General features: G+C 40.1%; 1 protein-coding gene across 1 annotated transcript; it reads right to left on the bottom strand.

The window, feature by feature from the left end:
* Nucleotides 1-3271: 3271 nt before the first annotated feature.
* Nucleotides 3272-6180, bottom strand: LOC142740738 (transcription factor Sp5-like). Its single transcript, XM_075850161.1, has 2 exons — nt 6040-6180; nt 3272-4704 (listed from the first exon to the last, which is right to left on the bottom strand). The coding sequence occupies exons 1-2, from the start codon at nt 6091-6093 to the stop codon at nt 3727-3729; spliced, it is 1032 nt and encodes a 343-aa protein (XP_075706276.1). The 5' UTR covers nt 6094-6180; the 3' UTR covers nt 3272-3726.
* Nucleotides 6181-16829: the final 10649 nt, after the last annotated feature.

The raw sequence follows: 16829 nt of genomic DNA, 5'->3' as shown, positions 1-16829 counted from the left end.
ACGTGGTAAAAATAGATAGTTTTTCTAAATAAAAAGCACTGCCGTCACCTACATTATAGCGCCAATCTAATTATGTAGGAGATAGGGCACTTATAATGTCGTGACAGAGTCTCTTTAAGTTCGTGATTGTATACATATACATGAACAAAGCTGAATGGGTTCCCTCACAATGACAACCCCTATTATAATGGAAACCAGCATGGCATAGAGAGTGTTTTTTCAATATGATGCAAACGATAGACCGTAATAAAGCAGCCTGAGTCTGCTGATTGGTCTGCAGGACAAATATAGGGGGAATTGAAATCACTTGTCAACTCCGCAGGTCAAAACTGAATCTCTGCTCTTACTCATGGGTGTAATGAAAAAAAAGTGTTAATTTTTTTTTCTCAGTTTACTTTTGAAGGTTTATTATAATGGGATAGTTTATTGGAAGCAATATAGAGAAGGAGTAGCATGCATTGCATATGATTAGCAGTATAATGACTGGTCAGGAAGCGGTAATGATACTTTATTACTATCATTAGTTATATTGCAAATATAAATGCAGAATAAGCTGGAGTTCCTTAAAGAAACTAAAGCTGGTTATAGATATTGGATTTTAGCCAGTAGATCATGTCTTTTGAATGTCTCAAGGCCCTCTTACATGGGCCAATAATTGGGTAAACGAGCGTTTATACGAACGCAAGTTTCCGATCATTGCCCTGTGTAAACAGGCAAAGCTAAGCCAATGAACGACATGTTTTATGCGGCCAAAAAATGGACGCTGGTCGGCAGCACATCACCCTGTGTAAACGGGGGTTGTACTGCCAACGAGATGAAAATGCTTGGGGAGGAACGATCCTAATGATCGTTTGTCCCCATTGCTCCATCTGAAGGAAGCAAACGAGTGCCTATTGTTAACGATCGGCGCTCGTTCTAAAGGTGGTAAAACTGGGTACGGTTGTGTCAAATAATTTGTTTTATGCCTGAGCCAGACACAACTAATGACAAAATTCTGCAGTCCGTTGTCCGTAGCTGGACACAGAAATAATGCATGCAGAGCTTTTCTGTCCAGCTCAGAAAGAAGTCTTGGAACAAAACTTATGCCACCGGACACAGAACTGTCTCTATAGGAAACAATGGAATCAGTTTTGCCAACGGTTTCCCTGCGTCGGAGGGAATCTTGACAGGAGAACCGGACAAATGTGAAGGGGACCTAAGGGGCCTTGCAGATACTTGGCTAAATAAGAAAATTCAATAGTTTGGTTCCCTCAGAGATAAATACTGCCAGAGATTTCTGGCAGTCGTATCTACACTTAGACTTATTACAATTTCATGCACATTGGAGTAAATTAATGGGGGAATAAAGGGTGATAACTGTCAGGTAAATTATCATTCAGCCAGCTTTATACAAGTATGGGAAGAGCTTACTAACTCCATGGAAATCCCATAATCTTTACTAAAGCCCATCAGACGCCAGGTAAATATTATTTTGGACAATCTCAGAATTCTATAAAATTTGGATTAGAATTATCAGTGTAATGACATGTGACGCCTGTGTAATGATATTTGGATTCCATCTCTCCAACGACATAAACTCTTAAACAACAGACATTTTTGTCTGGTTTACTAACTAGTGATACATTTGGAAAAGTCTACAGTTAAAAGTTAATTATGCATGCAAAGCTTCTGTGTTCATCCACTTTGTGTACAGAGATTTACATTTCATGGATATGGATATCATGTCACCAACTCCCAGGATTCCCTCAGGACCAAGCTCCCAGGATTCCCTTGGGACGAAACTGAAAAAAAAAACCTCACGCCCTTGCCCCAAGCAGTGTATTTACCACATTTGTCGAGGGCATGAAATCTCTCTGAAGTTTGGCCTAAAGGGGACCAAGCATTAGAGAGCACATTGCCAGTACCCCCAGGTCGAACTGCAGGCTATTCAAAAAGCAAATGCTTCCAATAATTGCTTTTTATTGGTAATGGTATGAAGAAAATATAATTTAACAGGGCTGCTTGACTGGATATTTATACTATTGAATAGTACCAGATAGCTTTGCACTACTATCAAAAGTCAACATCTGTCCTGTTTCCCCCAGAAAAAGAAAACAAAAGTAACACTGATACAAAAAGATAAAAGATCTCAAGGTGGCTACAGACATTTGTTCCAGATTCGGCCAATTTTGGTGAGGCCCATTTACACGGGCCAATAATCGGACATTATTTAAACATTATAGACATTATTTAAACTGTATGCGGACCGGACGTTCATATTACTGATTGTTCATCCCCATACAGTTTACATTGGCCCTTGTTTACGGCCTCTAAATGAGCGCTGATCGACTTGTTATTATCGGCCCTCATGCTTGTTATGGGCACATATCTGCTCGTGTAAACCCACCTTTACATCAAAGTTTATAAAAAAAACCTTAACATCACATTGCATTCTGCCTAAACAACTACACCCCCTATAATTACACCTCTAATTATAGCCATTTGTCATATACATAGCTGTATTAATATAATTAATATTACATATGTACTAATAGAGCGCAATGAAAATTACATCATTTTAGGACACATTTAAATCCCTCATAAAAAATATGTACTGGCAGTATCCTATTCAAGCAAATAAGAGGGGCAATTAGGTGATAGACAGTTTGAGTCAGCTAGTTAGCCTAACAAAGGCATCCAAATTGACTACTTTATTTCTCTATAACTTTGAAGGGATGTAAAAAAACATTATGAGTAGTTCCCACTAGTGCTGGGATCCAGTCCCATATTTGATGTTAAAAATCCAGAAGATAAACTAGAAAGCACTAACACAAGCCATTTTACAGGCCCATGCTATACAGATCCGTAATGTGGCACCCATAGAAATCTATTAGCCCATACTGTACATCTGTATGCCTGCGATATAATATGGAGGCATACAAAGTTTTTTTTCCCCATGGAATAAATAATTATTAGTTAAACAGTTGGGGCATGTTCCATCGGATGCTGTATTACAGAGGTATTCTCCCTAGAAGCATTGCGACACATGGGGTTATATGTAATAAAGACTTTGTTTGCCTCCAGATTTAACGTATGCATGATACCTAATGGGAACCAGCCCATTATCTACTATAGACCATCATTTTTCAGAAGACCTTGAAGGCCCATCTGGTTACTTATCCATAGCCCAAATTGTAAAGAAAAAAAATGAGGAAACAATATCCGAAGTGAAGAGAACATGTCATTTTTATTACGACACAGAATACAGCAACATTTTATATACCACCTAGTAAGAACATTTACTAAAGAGATAGGACATCACGTGAACATGAATGACACGAATAAATGTGGAATTTAATTTTTAAATATTGTGTATGGGCAGCAGAGTCTGAGCTGGTGAAGGAGACCTTTAGTTTAATATCAGAGGTGTTCTTCTCAAGAAGTATGGTTTTGGACATCTATGAGAAGAACACATTTATGACCACACCGAAGGAGTATTTTCATAAGAGCTCGAGGGAAATAGACATTTAAAGTCACTGTACTTTTCTATTTTCCAAGTCTATAAATAAATTGTTATTTTCCACTCAGAGTCTCCTTAATTTGCAGGCCACTTTGGTCAAAGAAGATGAATGTAATACAGAATCATAGAAGTCTTCTACAACTCTATAAACTGTCCATTGTGAATAAGGAAATAAAACTAAAGAAAAATAATAGTTTTCCATTGTTTAAAGGTTCAATAAATCCCATTCATTCCTTCTTAATACTATTCACAGGAGAACCTGTACACTTCCCCTTTTTGTTTTGATGGGTTTTTGTATGTTTGGAAAGGTGGTCGCTCCTCATAAATCTTTTTCCACACTCTTGACATCCAAAACGTTTTTCTCCGGTGTGAGTCCTAAGATGCCTCTGCAGTTCATCAGATCTTGTGAAGCTTTTACCACAAAAGACCCAGTTACATACAAAAGGTCTTTCACCAGCATGCCAACGCAAATGGGCTTTGAGATGAGAGGTTTTACCATATACCTTGCCACAACCTGGAAGATGACATATATGAAGCTTCTTTTTCCCTGGTTCCTCGTTGCTTGGAGAAGCTTGGCAGTTTGGACACTTACATCTCCTGCAACGTCTTGTATTGCTTAGTAACGTTTTAGAGGAGCTCTGAAGAAGCGCTGCAAGTTGTGGCTGGGGTCCAACTACCAAGGAGTTTGTCAAGTGGAAGGAGTGAAGGTTATTTGGGTTTGTCTGTTGCAAGCTCCACCAAGTCTGATCATCCATATGTGCAGAGGGCATGTGTCTCTGTGTCAATGTGGGTGGGTTTTGCATGAAACTGGAGTAGTCCTGTGTCATAGTATTTGGGTCTTGGAAATGGTATGTAGGGTTGCTTGGAACTTGTGAAGTCAACACTTTGACAGGAGACAAATCGAAGGAATAAACAGTGGGGTCAGCCGGAGGAGTCAATGGTAGTTCATGAGATCCTACGGCCTGCATATGACCAGCATACTGCATTTTTGGTACACCAAAAGACACAGTGTGAGAGCCCATTCCTGTATTTGGAGAAACTTCATTACTCCAGAGCTGAAACATAGTTGATGCAGGTCCAATAGAATTAGAAGAGGACTGTGGGTAATCCCGGAGACTAGATCTGGGTGCTATTACTGAAGCAGAAGAAAGCAGGTTCAGGCAGGGAAAATGTCCTGTGTCTGGAGATGAGTTAGGTGTCCTGTCCTAAAATAAAACAAAGTAAGTGGTAAGGTTATGAGTAAAAACCCAACAAAAACGGATTTGATACCACTTCTTAGGATCAGCCCGCACTATAGGTACAGCTGGTATAGATGGGATTTCTACAATCTATTTTCACCAAAATGAAAACATAAAAGGATCCTGGAAGAGGGAAAAAGGAAGCATTCCTAGAGAAAAAGGTTACACATGGTTTTCCCTTCTTACCTATGTGTGAAATGAACAACACAGATACTGACTCATACCTGAGACCATAATAATGATAAAAAAGCAATTGTCTAACTGGCTGCTATGGCAAAATTCAATGTAAAGTTAATAACATGACCATTCAGTCATTAACAATTATCATTATGTATATGTTGCTAAAACAATCAGCTCTCACCAATGGAAATTGTTCAGATAGGTAACTTGCTTTCTGTCATAAATGAAAATCACTGCATGTGCGGCAAAACATATAAATTATATTTACAATGATCAGAATGATTTTCCATAGGTGAAATCATTCCAATCATTTCAGATATATTAACAACCAGCATAGCGATGGTAAAAAAAAATTGCTGGTCAGATCTGGGGAAGAATGTATACATATATGGCCAGCTTTATGAATGGATTGGGAGATTTCCGCCAGATCAGACAGACTTCTATCTAGTTCATTATTAGATGGAAATGAGGGGAGATGAGGAGAGTTTTCTATTATTGCATCCTTTTCGTAGTTGTTGTGTTGTATAAATATAGTTTTGCTAATGCAGTCTTAAGACATCTGTATCAGCTGATATAAATGTCCAGCTTATTATAAGTTAATATGTAATTCATTTATATAGTAACTGTACTGGTGCTCTTAAACCCTTTCGAATGGATGTTGAATGTAGACGGTCAGTATATTGCTACAGAAACCCAGTAAACTATATTAAACAGCCTCAATGTATTGTGTCAGTAACCAACAGGTATCACCAGTGCACAGCAAGAGGTTGGAGATTCAGAAAATCCATTTCTGTCCTGGTCCCTTCTCCAGCCAAGTTTCTGGAGAACCCTGCTCAATGCCAGGTGGGAGGTCAAGCAGTAAAGCTCAACCACATCGATTTTTGCAGCATATACATCCTAGGCAATTATTTGCTGCTGACTACTAATTTATATTACAACTTCACAGTATAAGATATATACTAGTAAATAAAATTGATCGCTTGTAACCCCCCAGTTCTATGTATAGGTTTATTTTAAGCTGATACAATATATTATTATAAATAATGCAGCTGTCTTAAAGGATAAGATATTGCTTGACAACATTCATGCATTCAGCAAAACACAATATAAGCTTAAACTTACTTGTAAATAAGCTTGTAAAGTATTCTCTCTGTGCAGAACAACCACAGAAGCCATGAGGTTGGTCCTTTGGTAGGTGAAGGATTCACAGGATCAGATCATCCCCAGAGCAGGAGAACAGATGATGTTACTTCCCCAGCTCTCTCCTAGCTCCTCTCTACTGTTTGATCCTCTACTGTGCAAACTTTTTTTTTGACTGCCTATCAGCCAATCAGGAGTGTGTGTTTGGATTGTCTTTGATGTGAGGAAGCTAACCAATCATTAAAATAGATTGAACCATTTTCAAAGTGGGGTCTAGTTTATGCGCAGACCCCCTGCTGGGGGTGTCTGTTATGTATGCAGAAGGCTGGCTCTGCTCAGATCAGGATGTATATACTGGTTTTGTTAGGGATTTTGTGTTTTTCTCTATTTAATGTTTTTTAAAGGTCCAGTCGGTTTGGGACAAATAATTGAATGCAGTGAAAGAGGAACCACACATGAAAGACATGATTGCTGCCCAAAAGCCTGCTATACTGTGTCTATTGCTATTGCCTGGCAGTCTAGGGGTTAAAGTAAAGCTGTATCATTCAGCTAGCTAATAAGTGAGTTCATCTCTTTTCTTAATCCTGGGAACAATAGAGCGCACCAGGTAAACATCTGTCTCTAATACCATCATACAGGACCTGTCAGAGCTGCAAGGCGCGTACACTTCCAATATATCAGGAGAATAATCCAATATTCATTGAATTTGTGTGTTCCTTTAATAATCCCATACATGGAAGAATCATAACAATTACTTTTTATATTGCTTCCATATAGGACATTCAGGCTACATGCACACGATGCATATTTTGCTACGGAAAATAAAAGCAAAACTGCAGGAAACCGCAAGAAATTCGCAGGAAAAAAACACACCTGAAGGTGGGTTTTTGATGCATTTTTCAGTGCGATTTAAAAAATGTTGCTGCGTAAATAACTGCGCTTTCATGCTGCAGGTTTTGCTGCATTTTTCTATAGAACTACAGGTATAGAATTGAGAGATAAATGGACATGCTGCGGCTTCAAAAATACGCAGCGCGGGTCAATTTACGTCTTGAAATATATTGCAGCGTGGATATGAGATTAATCTCATAGTCTATGCTAGTACTGTATTGTGCTGCGGTTTTGCCACACGCAAATACGCGCAGCAAAACTATGCCAGGAGAAATGTTGAAAATGGCTCAAAACTCGCAAAAATGTTGACATTTGGGCCATTTCCCCCATTCTCGCTACTTTAAAAATAAAAAAATAAAAAAAAGGCAGACAGAGCTTAGCAGAAGGTGACCCAATGCATTTGCTATAATTTCCGCCAGAAACTGGCGTAAATTGTAGTGGAAATCTACGCGTTGATTTCATTCAGTGTCACTTGGACAGACGAAGGTGCGTCAGATTTATTTGGAGGCGTATGTTTCTTAATAAATTTGTTGCATCTTAATCGATCTTGTTTTTTATTAAGACTGGCGCAGTCTTTATACAGGGTGGGCCATTTATATGGATACACCTAAATAAAATGGGAATGGTTGGTGATATTAACTTCCTGTTTGTGGCACATTAGTATATGGGAGGGGGGAAACTTTTCAAGCTGGGTGTTGACCATGGTGGCCATTTTGAAGTCGGCCATTTTGTATCCAACTTTAGTTTTTTCAATGGGAAGAGGGTCATGTGACACATCAAACTTATCGAGAATTTCACAAGAAAAACAATGGTGTGCTTGGTTTTAACGTTACTTTATTCTTTCATGAGTTAATTATGTCATTATGGGTGTCAGGTCCGAGCATTCCTAGATGAACAGTTTCCTGGAAAGTGGATTGGTCATCGTGGGCCAGTTGAATAGCCTCCTAGGTCTCCCGATCTGACCCCCTTAGACTTTTATCTTTGGGGTCATCTGAAGGCAATTGTCTATGCTGTGAAGATACGAGATGTGCAGCAACTGAAACTACGGATACTGGAAGCATGTGCTAGCATTTCTTCTGCGATGTTGCTATCAGTGTGTGAAGAGTGGGAGAAGAGGGTTGCATTGACAATCCAACACAATGGGCAGCACTTTGAACACATTTTATAAGTGGTCAGAAACTTGTAAATAACTCATGAAAGAATAAAGTAACGTTAAAACCAAGCACACCATTGTTTTTCTTGTGAAATTCTCGATAAGTTTGATGTGTCACATGACCCTCTTCCCATTGAAAAAACTAAAGTTGGATACAAAAAGGCCGACTTCAAAATGGCCGCCATGGTAAACACCCAGCTTGAAAAGTTTCCCCCCTCCCATATACTAATGTGACACAAACAGGAAGTTAATATCACCAACCATTCCCATTTTATTTAGGTGTATCCATATAAATGGCCCACCCTGTACATCTCCCCATTTGTTTTCTAAAATCTGGATCGGATCTGGATGATCCTCATTTTGGTGAAAACAAAAGCACTGTGTCTGATCCTGGTCTAACACTAGAAACCCCTTATTTGTTTGTCATAACTGACAGTTTAACATATTTTATTACGTTTAGATAAGTAGAAAACAACTTTGTTATTTACAGGCAAGTGTATAGAGCTTTTATTGAGGACATATGGCCTGACAAAAGGCTAAAGCACTGGCAAAAGAGAGAAGAACACAAGATCACACAGCTAAAATGTGAATCATCAAGTTTAGAGCGCAGTTGTTGGCAGATTTCAGCTTGGACAAATGTTTTTTTGTTCTTTATTAGTTATTATTTTGTCAATTCTGTTACAATTTGATCACAGATCATCAGTCTCAGGTATCATGGCTGCAGCGAAAGGCAATGTTATTTACTTATACCTCATCGAGGAACGTGGCTAATGCCATATATATGTATCCCTCATCCATGGATGAGACTCAAGTACAAATCATCCTCCTATACAGACTATATTAGATTACGTAATAGAGAACATCAGTTATTTCCGCTTTATTCATCTACTTTTGGAGAAATCCATTAGTAATGTCTTATTTGTAGATCAAAGCCCCACTTTTTTTTTAACAATGTTTGTCCATTGTGTGTGTTGGACTTTGAGACTGGCAAAAAAACTTCTTGGTATTAAAAATCTGGATAAGGCAAAAGAGGGCTAAGGGGGAAGGGGTGTAACAGATACCATCTGCCTTGTGCAGACTCTCCTGTGCAGAGTATAGGGCATGTAGATAAAACCTATCCACTGATGCGGACATGGACCTTTTAAAGTGACTGTTGAAAAGATGGTCAGCTTGAGTCTCCCCTTTCCAGAGGACAGTATTTTGTTTTTAGTTTTTCTATGTGGAATTTTACTTTAAAGGGGTTCCCCCACGAGGGACGTTTATGACATATCCACAGGATATGTCATAAATGTCAGATAGATGCAGGTGCCACTTCTGGGACCCGCACCTATCACTAGAACGGGGCCCCTAAACCCCGTTCTAGCTTTGTCTGCTATCGCTGACTCTCGGCCACTTCCTGACTTTATGGTCAAGAGTTACGAAAACAGCGTAGCTTGCTGAGCTACGCTGTTTCCGTAACTCCCATATTAGTTAATGGCAGTTACGGAAGCAGCATAGCATGCGAGCTACGCTGTTTCCGTAACTACCATTTAGTTATATGGGGCTTACGAAAACCGCGTAGCTCAGCGAGCTACGCTGTTTTCACCTTCAAGGTCGGAAATCAGCCAACACACCCACTTAGAACTGGGTTTAGGGGCCCCGTTCTAGAGATAGGTGCGGGTCCCAGAGGTGGGACCCGAATCTATCTGACATTTATGACATATCCTGTGGATGTGTCATAAATGTCTCTAGTGGGAAAACCCCTTTAACCGGTTCAGGACCAGGCTATTTTGTGCCTTCAGGGCCAGACCCGGTTTAGCCATATTTAGCACATGTTCGTTAAACGGCTATAACTTTTTTATTACGTTTTTTTGCACTTTATTTTACGTTATTTTTTTATTATTATGGTCTGTCCCTCAAAAGGTCAGAAAAGGCCTTTGGGGGACTTTATTTTTTATTTTTTTACACTTTATCTTGACAGGGGAAATCAGCCCTCTTATAGGGACTATTGTACGAATAGGGCTGTGCTGGGTCTAGTTAGACCCAGCAGCAGCCTGCCACTACCGGCACCCAGCAATCATATGACCAGTCACATGATCACTGGGACGAATAAAGGCAACGACACTTCTGCTGTCTCTATTCATATACACAGCACTCATTGAGCACTGTGTAGAAATTATCAGAGAAGACAAAAGCAGTGAAAGTTGCTTCTATCTTCTCCTCAGGGTCCCTGGCAGTCACTGACTGCCGCAGATCCGACATTCAGCTGCCAGATCACTCGGGCAACAAGCTAAAATCTGCACCGTAAGTACTCTATGGCTTTAAGGACCCCGACCTCCGGACGTTTATATACAACCGGCGGTCGGGAACCGGTTATAAACTGTTACATAACATCAAGACTGAGGGATCTCCTCTTTGGCTGAAATTGGGTTGCTCCCAATTAAACATTTCTTTCTATACTAGTCATATTGTATGCAATGCATTTTAGCATCAACCTTAACAATGTGTACTGCATAGACAAGTAATGGAAAAGACGTATTCATTAAAATACAATACTGGGAACAAGAGCAAAAATAAACACAATCATCAGCAGTCAACAAGATCATTGTGTTACTGGAGTAGAATCAGTGGAAGATAAACATTATGGGTGCACTATATTGTCTAATGTGTAGATGTACATTGCATACTCATGTACTGTATAGTCTACCCTGTATAAGGGCCTTTTTTACACCGGCCAATTATCGGGAAAAGGAGAGTTGACAGAACTCTCGTTCCCGATAATTTCCCTGTGTGAACAGGGCAACGATCAGCCGATGAACGAGCAAACGCCTGTTCATGGGCTGACTGTATTGTTTTAAATGCCTTAAATATTATCGTTGTCAGCAGCACATCTCCCTGTGTATACAGGGAGACGTGCTGCCGACATGATAGAAATGTATGGGGACGAGCGATCGGAGTAACGAGCGCTCGTCCCCATACTAGCTCCTTGTAAAAGGAGCAAACGCGAGCCGATCAACGAGCTGTCTCCTTGATCGGTGCTCATTTACATGGCCCATGTCGGGGCCTGGTGAAAATGTACCCTTATACTGCACACATAATATATTTAGCATTAATACAAACTCTAATAAAGTTACTGAAAACTACTAAAGAGAGAGAGAACATGTAATGATAAGACAAGGTAGAGAGGCTACCAAGAGAAATATAGCAACTCTATATAGATAGTTGCATAGGACAATTATTGCACTGGTCATTCACCAATTGCAACATCAAAGCACAATGGCAAATGAAGAAAAACCCTTAAAAATAATCTATATAATATCTCTGTTGCAGTTTCTCAGAAAAAAATTGCGTGGCCAACCAACACACTCCAAAAAGACAAAAACCTTATATTTGACATAGACAAAAAACATTACACACAATTACAAACACAAAATCCCTACTGTAAAGCAGGAAGGCGGCAGCATCACACTGTAGGGATGCTTCTCTGCAGCAGAGCTGGATACAGACAGCAGAGGGCCTCCCTGCAAGAACAGTATATGGGCCACTAGCTCTCCAATATATGATCATAGAGCACCTCCTCATGTATTTCTAACAATCCACCAGTAATTGTGAGATAGAAAACTCATTAGCTCAGTCCCTTACATGCAATATAACAGTCAGTAGAAAGTTGTTGACTGCTTGGGCTTCCTTACCTACTGGACCCCAGTATCTAATTTATTCTGGTAATAATATAGAGTTACCCTTTTATAGACTTTTTCTTTGTGATTGCCATTGTCTACTGTGCATTTTAATATATTACACGTCTATTTTAGGGTAATTAGGTCTGAACTAGCATCATGATAGTGATTGCCGGAGGGGAGGGGGGGGGAACATTTTTTTGGTGGGGTATTTTATGTCATTTTTATTTCATTTATTTTAGATTTTTATTTTTTTTAACTTTTATTTTTTTTAGTATCATGGCCTGTCCCTCAAAGGTCAGAAAATACTATTAAAGAGGATATGTCGCCAGTTTAGTAATGCCCCATCCAGGGGTGGGATCCGGCCGGTTCGCCCCGGTTATCCCGAACCGGTTGTTAAAATTACAGCCGGTTCGCAGAACCGGGTGAAGTGGGAAGCCAGAACCGGTCCCCTGCACTCAATTGTATCCACGTCCTTAGGATGCGGATACAATTGAGTTGACTAGATCTGCCTTGGTGAGCTTTAGTGATGTAGTCGGCACGATGGAAATGACGTCATCGTGCCGCTGCATCGTTCCGAGGATGGCGCGGTAACGGGACTGGTAAGATTTTTTTTTATTTTTCCTTGTACTGTGGGCTCTATAAGGCACTACATAGGAAACTATACAGGGAACGAGAACTACAGAAGACTATAGGGAACTAACTGCAGGGGACTATATAGGGGGACATACTAAAAAGAATGAAGAAAAAGAAGGAAAAACAAGAATGAACATTATTACTAATGGGAAGAAAATATAAAAAAGGGCATAATGAATTTTTTATGTTTGGTAGACATGGCATGAACAGATTTTCTTTGTAGAAGAATGTGGAAATAAACACAAATTCCATATAAACAGACGCCTTAGGAAATTCCTGTGCTTGATAGACCTGGAATGAACACGATATATGTGTAGTTTATAAGGGAATGTGTTCATTCCAGGTCTATCAAGCACAGGAAAATAATTACGCATCTGTTTCTATGGAATATGTGTTCATTCCCTTATAAACTACACATATATCCTGTTCATTCCAGGTCTATCAAGCACAGTAAACATTTTTACACATCTGTTTCTATGGAATTTGTTTTTATTTTCTCATTAACCCCTTAGTGACCAGCCCATTTTAGGCCCTAATGACCAAGCTATTTTATTCGTTTTTCTATAGTCGCATTCAAAGAGCTATAACGTTTTTATTTTTTCGTCTACATAGCTGTATGAGGACTTGTTTTTTGCGGGATTAGTTGAGCTTTTTAATAGCACCATTTTTGGGTACATATAATTTTTATATTAACTTTTATTAACCCTTTTGGGGGGGATTATAAAAAAAACCTGAAATTCCGCCATTGTTCTATGCGTTTTTAAATTGGCGCCGTTCACTATGCGACGTAAATAACATGTTACCTTTATTCTATGGGTCGGTACGATTACGGCGATACCACATATGTAGAGTTTTTTTTATGTTTTACGACTTTTGCACAATAAAAACACTTTTGAACTAAAATTGTTTTTGCATCGTCGCTTTCCAAGAGCCGTAATTTTTTTATTTTTCCATCAATGTAGTGATTTTTTGGGCTTGTTTTCTGCGGGACAAGACGTAGTTTTGAATGGTACTGTTTTGGGGTGCATGGGACTTATTGATTCATTTTTATTATGACTTTTTTGTGGGGCAATGGAAAAAAAATGCAATTTCGCCATGGTTTTTTGCGTTTTTTTTTACGGTGTTCACTTTGCGGTTTAAATTACATATTAACTTTATTAATGGAGTCATTATGGTCGCGACGATACCACATATGTGTACTTTTTTTTTTTTTTTTACACTTTTACTAAATAAAACCAGTTTTTATGGAAAAAAATGGTTTTATTTATTTTTTTACTGTACTTTTTATTAATAATATTTATTTCACATTGATGACTTATTTTATTAGTCCCACTAGGGGACTTTACTGTGCGATATTCCGATCGCTGCTATAATGCTCTGGTATACTTCGTATACCAGAGCATTATTGTCTGTCAGTGTAAATCTGACAGGCAATCTGTTAGGACGTGCCTCCGGCGCGTCCTAACAGGAATATGTCCAGGGCAGGCCTGGGGGCTTTTATCAGGCCCCCGGCTGCCATGACACCCCATCGGAGACCCGCGATTTCATTTGCGGGCCGCCGATGGGTGACAGAGGGAGCGCACTCCCTCTGTAAACAAAGTTAAATGCCGCGGTCGCTATTGACGGCGGCATTTAACGGGTTAAACGGCCGCGATCGAAGCAAACTTCGATCGCGGGTGTTGGAGCAGGAGCTCAGCTGTCATCAGACAACAGAGCCCCGGCTCCAGCCTGCACGGGAGACCCGTGCAGGACTTAGACTAGGCTGACGTGAAAAGGCGTCAGCCTAGCCTAAAGCCCATTAGTGACCGACGTAAAAAGGCGTATTAGTGGTCACTAAGGGGTTAAGGCTCTGTCACCAGATTATCAAATCCCTATCTGCTATTGAATGTGGTCGGCGCTGCAATGTAGATAACAGCAAAGTTGTTTCTTTTTTTTAAATGATAATTTTTGCCCAAGTTATGAGCAATTTTATATTTATGCAAATGAGCTTTTCAATGGACAACTGGGCGTGTTTTCTTGTTTTACCAACTGTCGTGTATTGTGTTTTTACCAACTGGCCGTTGTGAATAGAAGTGTATGACGCTGACGAATCAGCGTCATACACTTCTCATCGTTCCTACCCAGCTTCTTTCACACAGCGTGACGTCACCCACAAGTCCTTCAACCTTGGCGTCAGACAGAGAAGATACATGGGCTCCTGCCGTCCGAGGGGGTAATATGCTCGTCTCTAGGGAATTTACTATGCTTACCTGACTCGGTGATGCTGCTGCAGATTCAACGGTACCCTCTGACGCCTGGAGCCGATGTGTCTTCTCTCGTCTGACGCCAAGGTTGAAGAACCTGTGGGTGACGTCACGCTGTGTGTCTGCAGTGAAAGAAGCTGGCTGGGAATGATGACGTCACCCACAGGTCCTTCAACCTTGGCGCTGGAAGAGTCGACCAGCCGCTATCAGCACCACTAGCGCTCGTCTATTCAGTTTCCCAGTACGGCTCAGTACCTAATGAAGGTCACTTAGACCGAAACTTTGCACTCTGCCACTGGCATTAAAAACAAAATAAAAAATACCTTTGTTTCAAAATTGGTGTGCCGGATACTCTTTTATATTTATATTTGGGTTGGGCCCCTATCCGTGCAAAACTTCACCCTTACACGTATCTGGTGCTGTCTGAACCTATACACAAATTGAGTTTAATATAATGTGTGGGTAGGTCTGTATGCTTATGTAATTATATAAATAGTGTGGCAGTCCACACAAACATTCTGGACAGGGAATCTCTTTATTTAGAGTCCACTCTAATGTAGGGGGTATTTTGAATATCATAATTGTTTTATTTTATTAGAATAATTTTCAATGGCGGGATACACCGCAAAACACCGTGTTCGAAAAACAGGGAACCTGTTGTTAAAAATGTGAATCCCACCCCTGGCCCCATCTCCTAGCTAATCTAATAGGCGCTGTCACACTGATAATGCTACTGAAACTTGTGTTCCAAAAAGTTTATTATTTGAAAAGTTATGAGCTTTTTTTCTAAATATGCCTATGAGGCTATACTTGACAAGTGGGAGGTAACAGCAGCGATTCTCCTGAGGTGGAGCTTCCTCACAGCCTCTGCGCTGTCCTATCAGCTTGAAGCTGCTTCACACAGTGTGGGTGAGGTTGGAGGGAAGGGGATCACTTAAAATATCAATATCTCGTGCAGTAGACCACCTACAACAGTGGTTCTGGTGGCATATTAAAGATGAGATTCTATTCTTTAGGGTGCCAGTATCACCAGTTGAAAACACAGCCAGGAATGGAAGCTGTATACTCTATGATTACCCTGTGTTGCAGGGCTGGGAAGAGGAGAACTGTATGGACAGCGTCATAAAGAAAACATTACACTGCTCAGAGTGAAAAGAAAGAGTTACCTTCCATTTGGCAAGTATAGCCAAATTAGCATATTTAGAAAAATGCACAGAACTTTGAAAATAATAAAAGATTTTGAAAAAAAAAAAATCACACTGTAGTCATCAGCATCAAAGCACCTATTAGATTAGTTAGGAGATAGAGCATTAATAAACTAGTGGCAGATCCTCTTTAAGGGACTTTATTATCTTTTTTTTTTACATTATACTTTTTCACTGACTGGTGTTGCACAACAGCACCAGTTGCAGGGAATATCAGACCTGTTACAGTGACAATTGTCACTGTAAGGTCCTGTTCACACAGAGTTTTTTTTTGCAGCGGAAACCGCATTGGACACTGCTGCAAAAACTCGCCGAAATCGCCTCCAATTGATCAGCCTATCACAGCTCAATCCCCAGAGACCAATTGCGGTGGTCCCTCCTCGGCAATCGCCGCTATTGGTCAATTAGTGACTACTGACCATTAACGGCGATCACTGACATCAGATCCTGCCGCTGACATCAGATCCTGCTGCACCTACCCTGAACTTCTCTGTTGGTGTTAGTGAGTCGTTTAGAGCAGGTGTTAGGAGTATTTGTGAAGAAAAAAATTGTGGTGTGCTAAGAGCATTTTTGTCCTCCATCCACTTCCCACTCCTGTCATCCTCCTTGTGTCCCCCTTGTGTTTACCCTGTCATCCCCATGTTTTTGGTCAGTGATCTACTTTCACTGACCACATTGCAATCTTCAGGGCCACATTTTTTGGTCTCTGGGGGCTTTTTTTTCTTTTATATATATAAAAATAACAAAATTAAAAAGTTAGTTTAGATAGTTACCGGTTAGTTAGTTAGTTTAGTATTAGAGTTAGTTAGTGTCAGGGAACCGTCAAAAAGCATAGTTAGGTTTAGTGTCAATTTAGCATCAGGAATCCGTCACAGTAGTTAGTTTTAGCTTAAGGCTGGGTTCACACTACCTATTTTCAGGCGTAAACGAGGCGTATTATGACTCGATTTACGCCTGAAAATACGGCTCCAATACGTCGGCAAACATC

Source organism: Rhinoderma darwinii, chromosome 2 (genome assembly GCF_050947455.1).
Source record: "Rhinoderma darwinii isolate aRhiDar2 chromosome 2, aRhiDar2.hap1, whole genome shotgun sequence".
NCBI lineage: Eukaryota > Metazoa > Chordata > Amphibia > Anura > Rhinodermatidae > Rhinoderma > Rhinoderma darwinii.
The sequence above is the reverse complement of the archived record's forward strand: the minus strand, read 5'-3'. Positions and strand labels throughout refer to the sequence as shown.

Coding starts and splice junctions, on each gene's coding strand:
- LOC142740738 (XM_075850161.1), bottom strand. CDS start 6,093: ATGGCTTCTGTGGTTGTTCTGCACAGAGAGAATACTTTACAAGCTTAT. Junction 4,705..6,039: donor CTTTACAAGCTTATTTACAA/GTAAGTTTAAGC, acceptor GTTTTATTTTAG/GACAGGACACCTAACTCATC.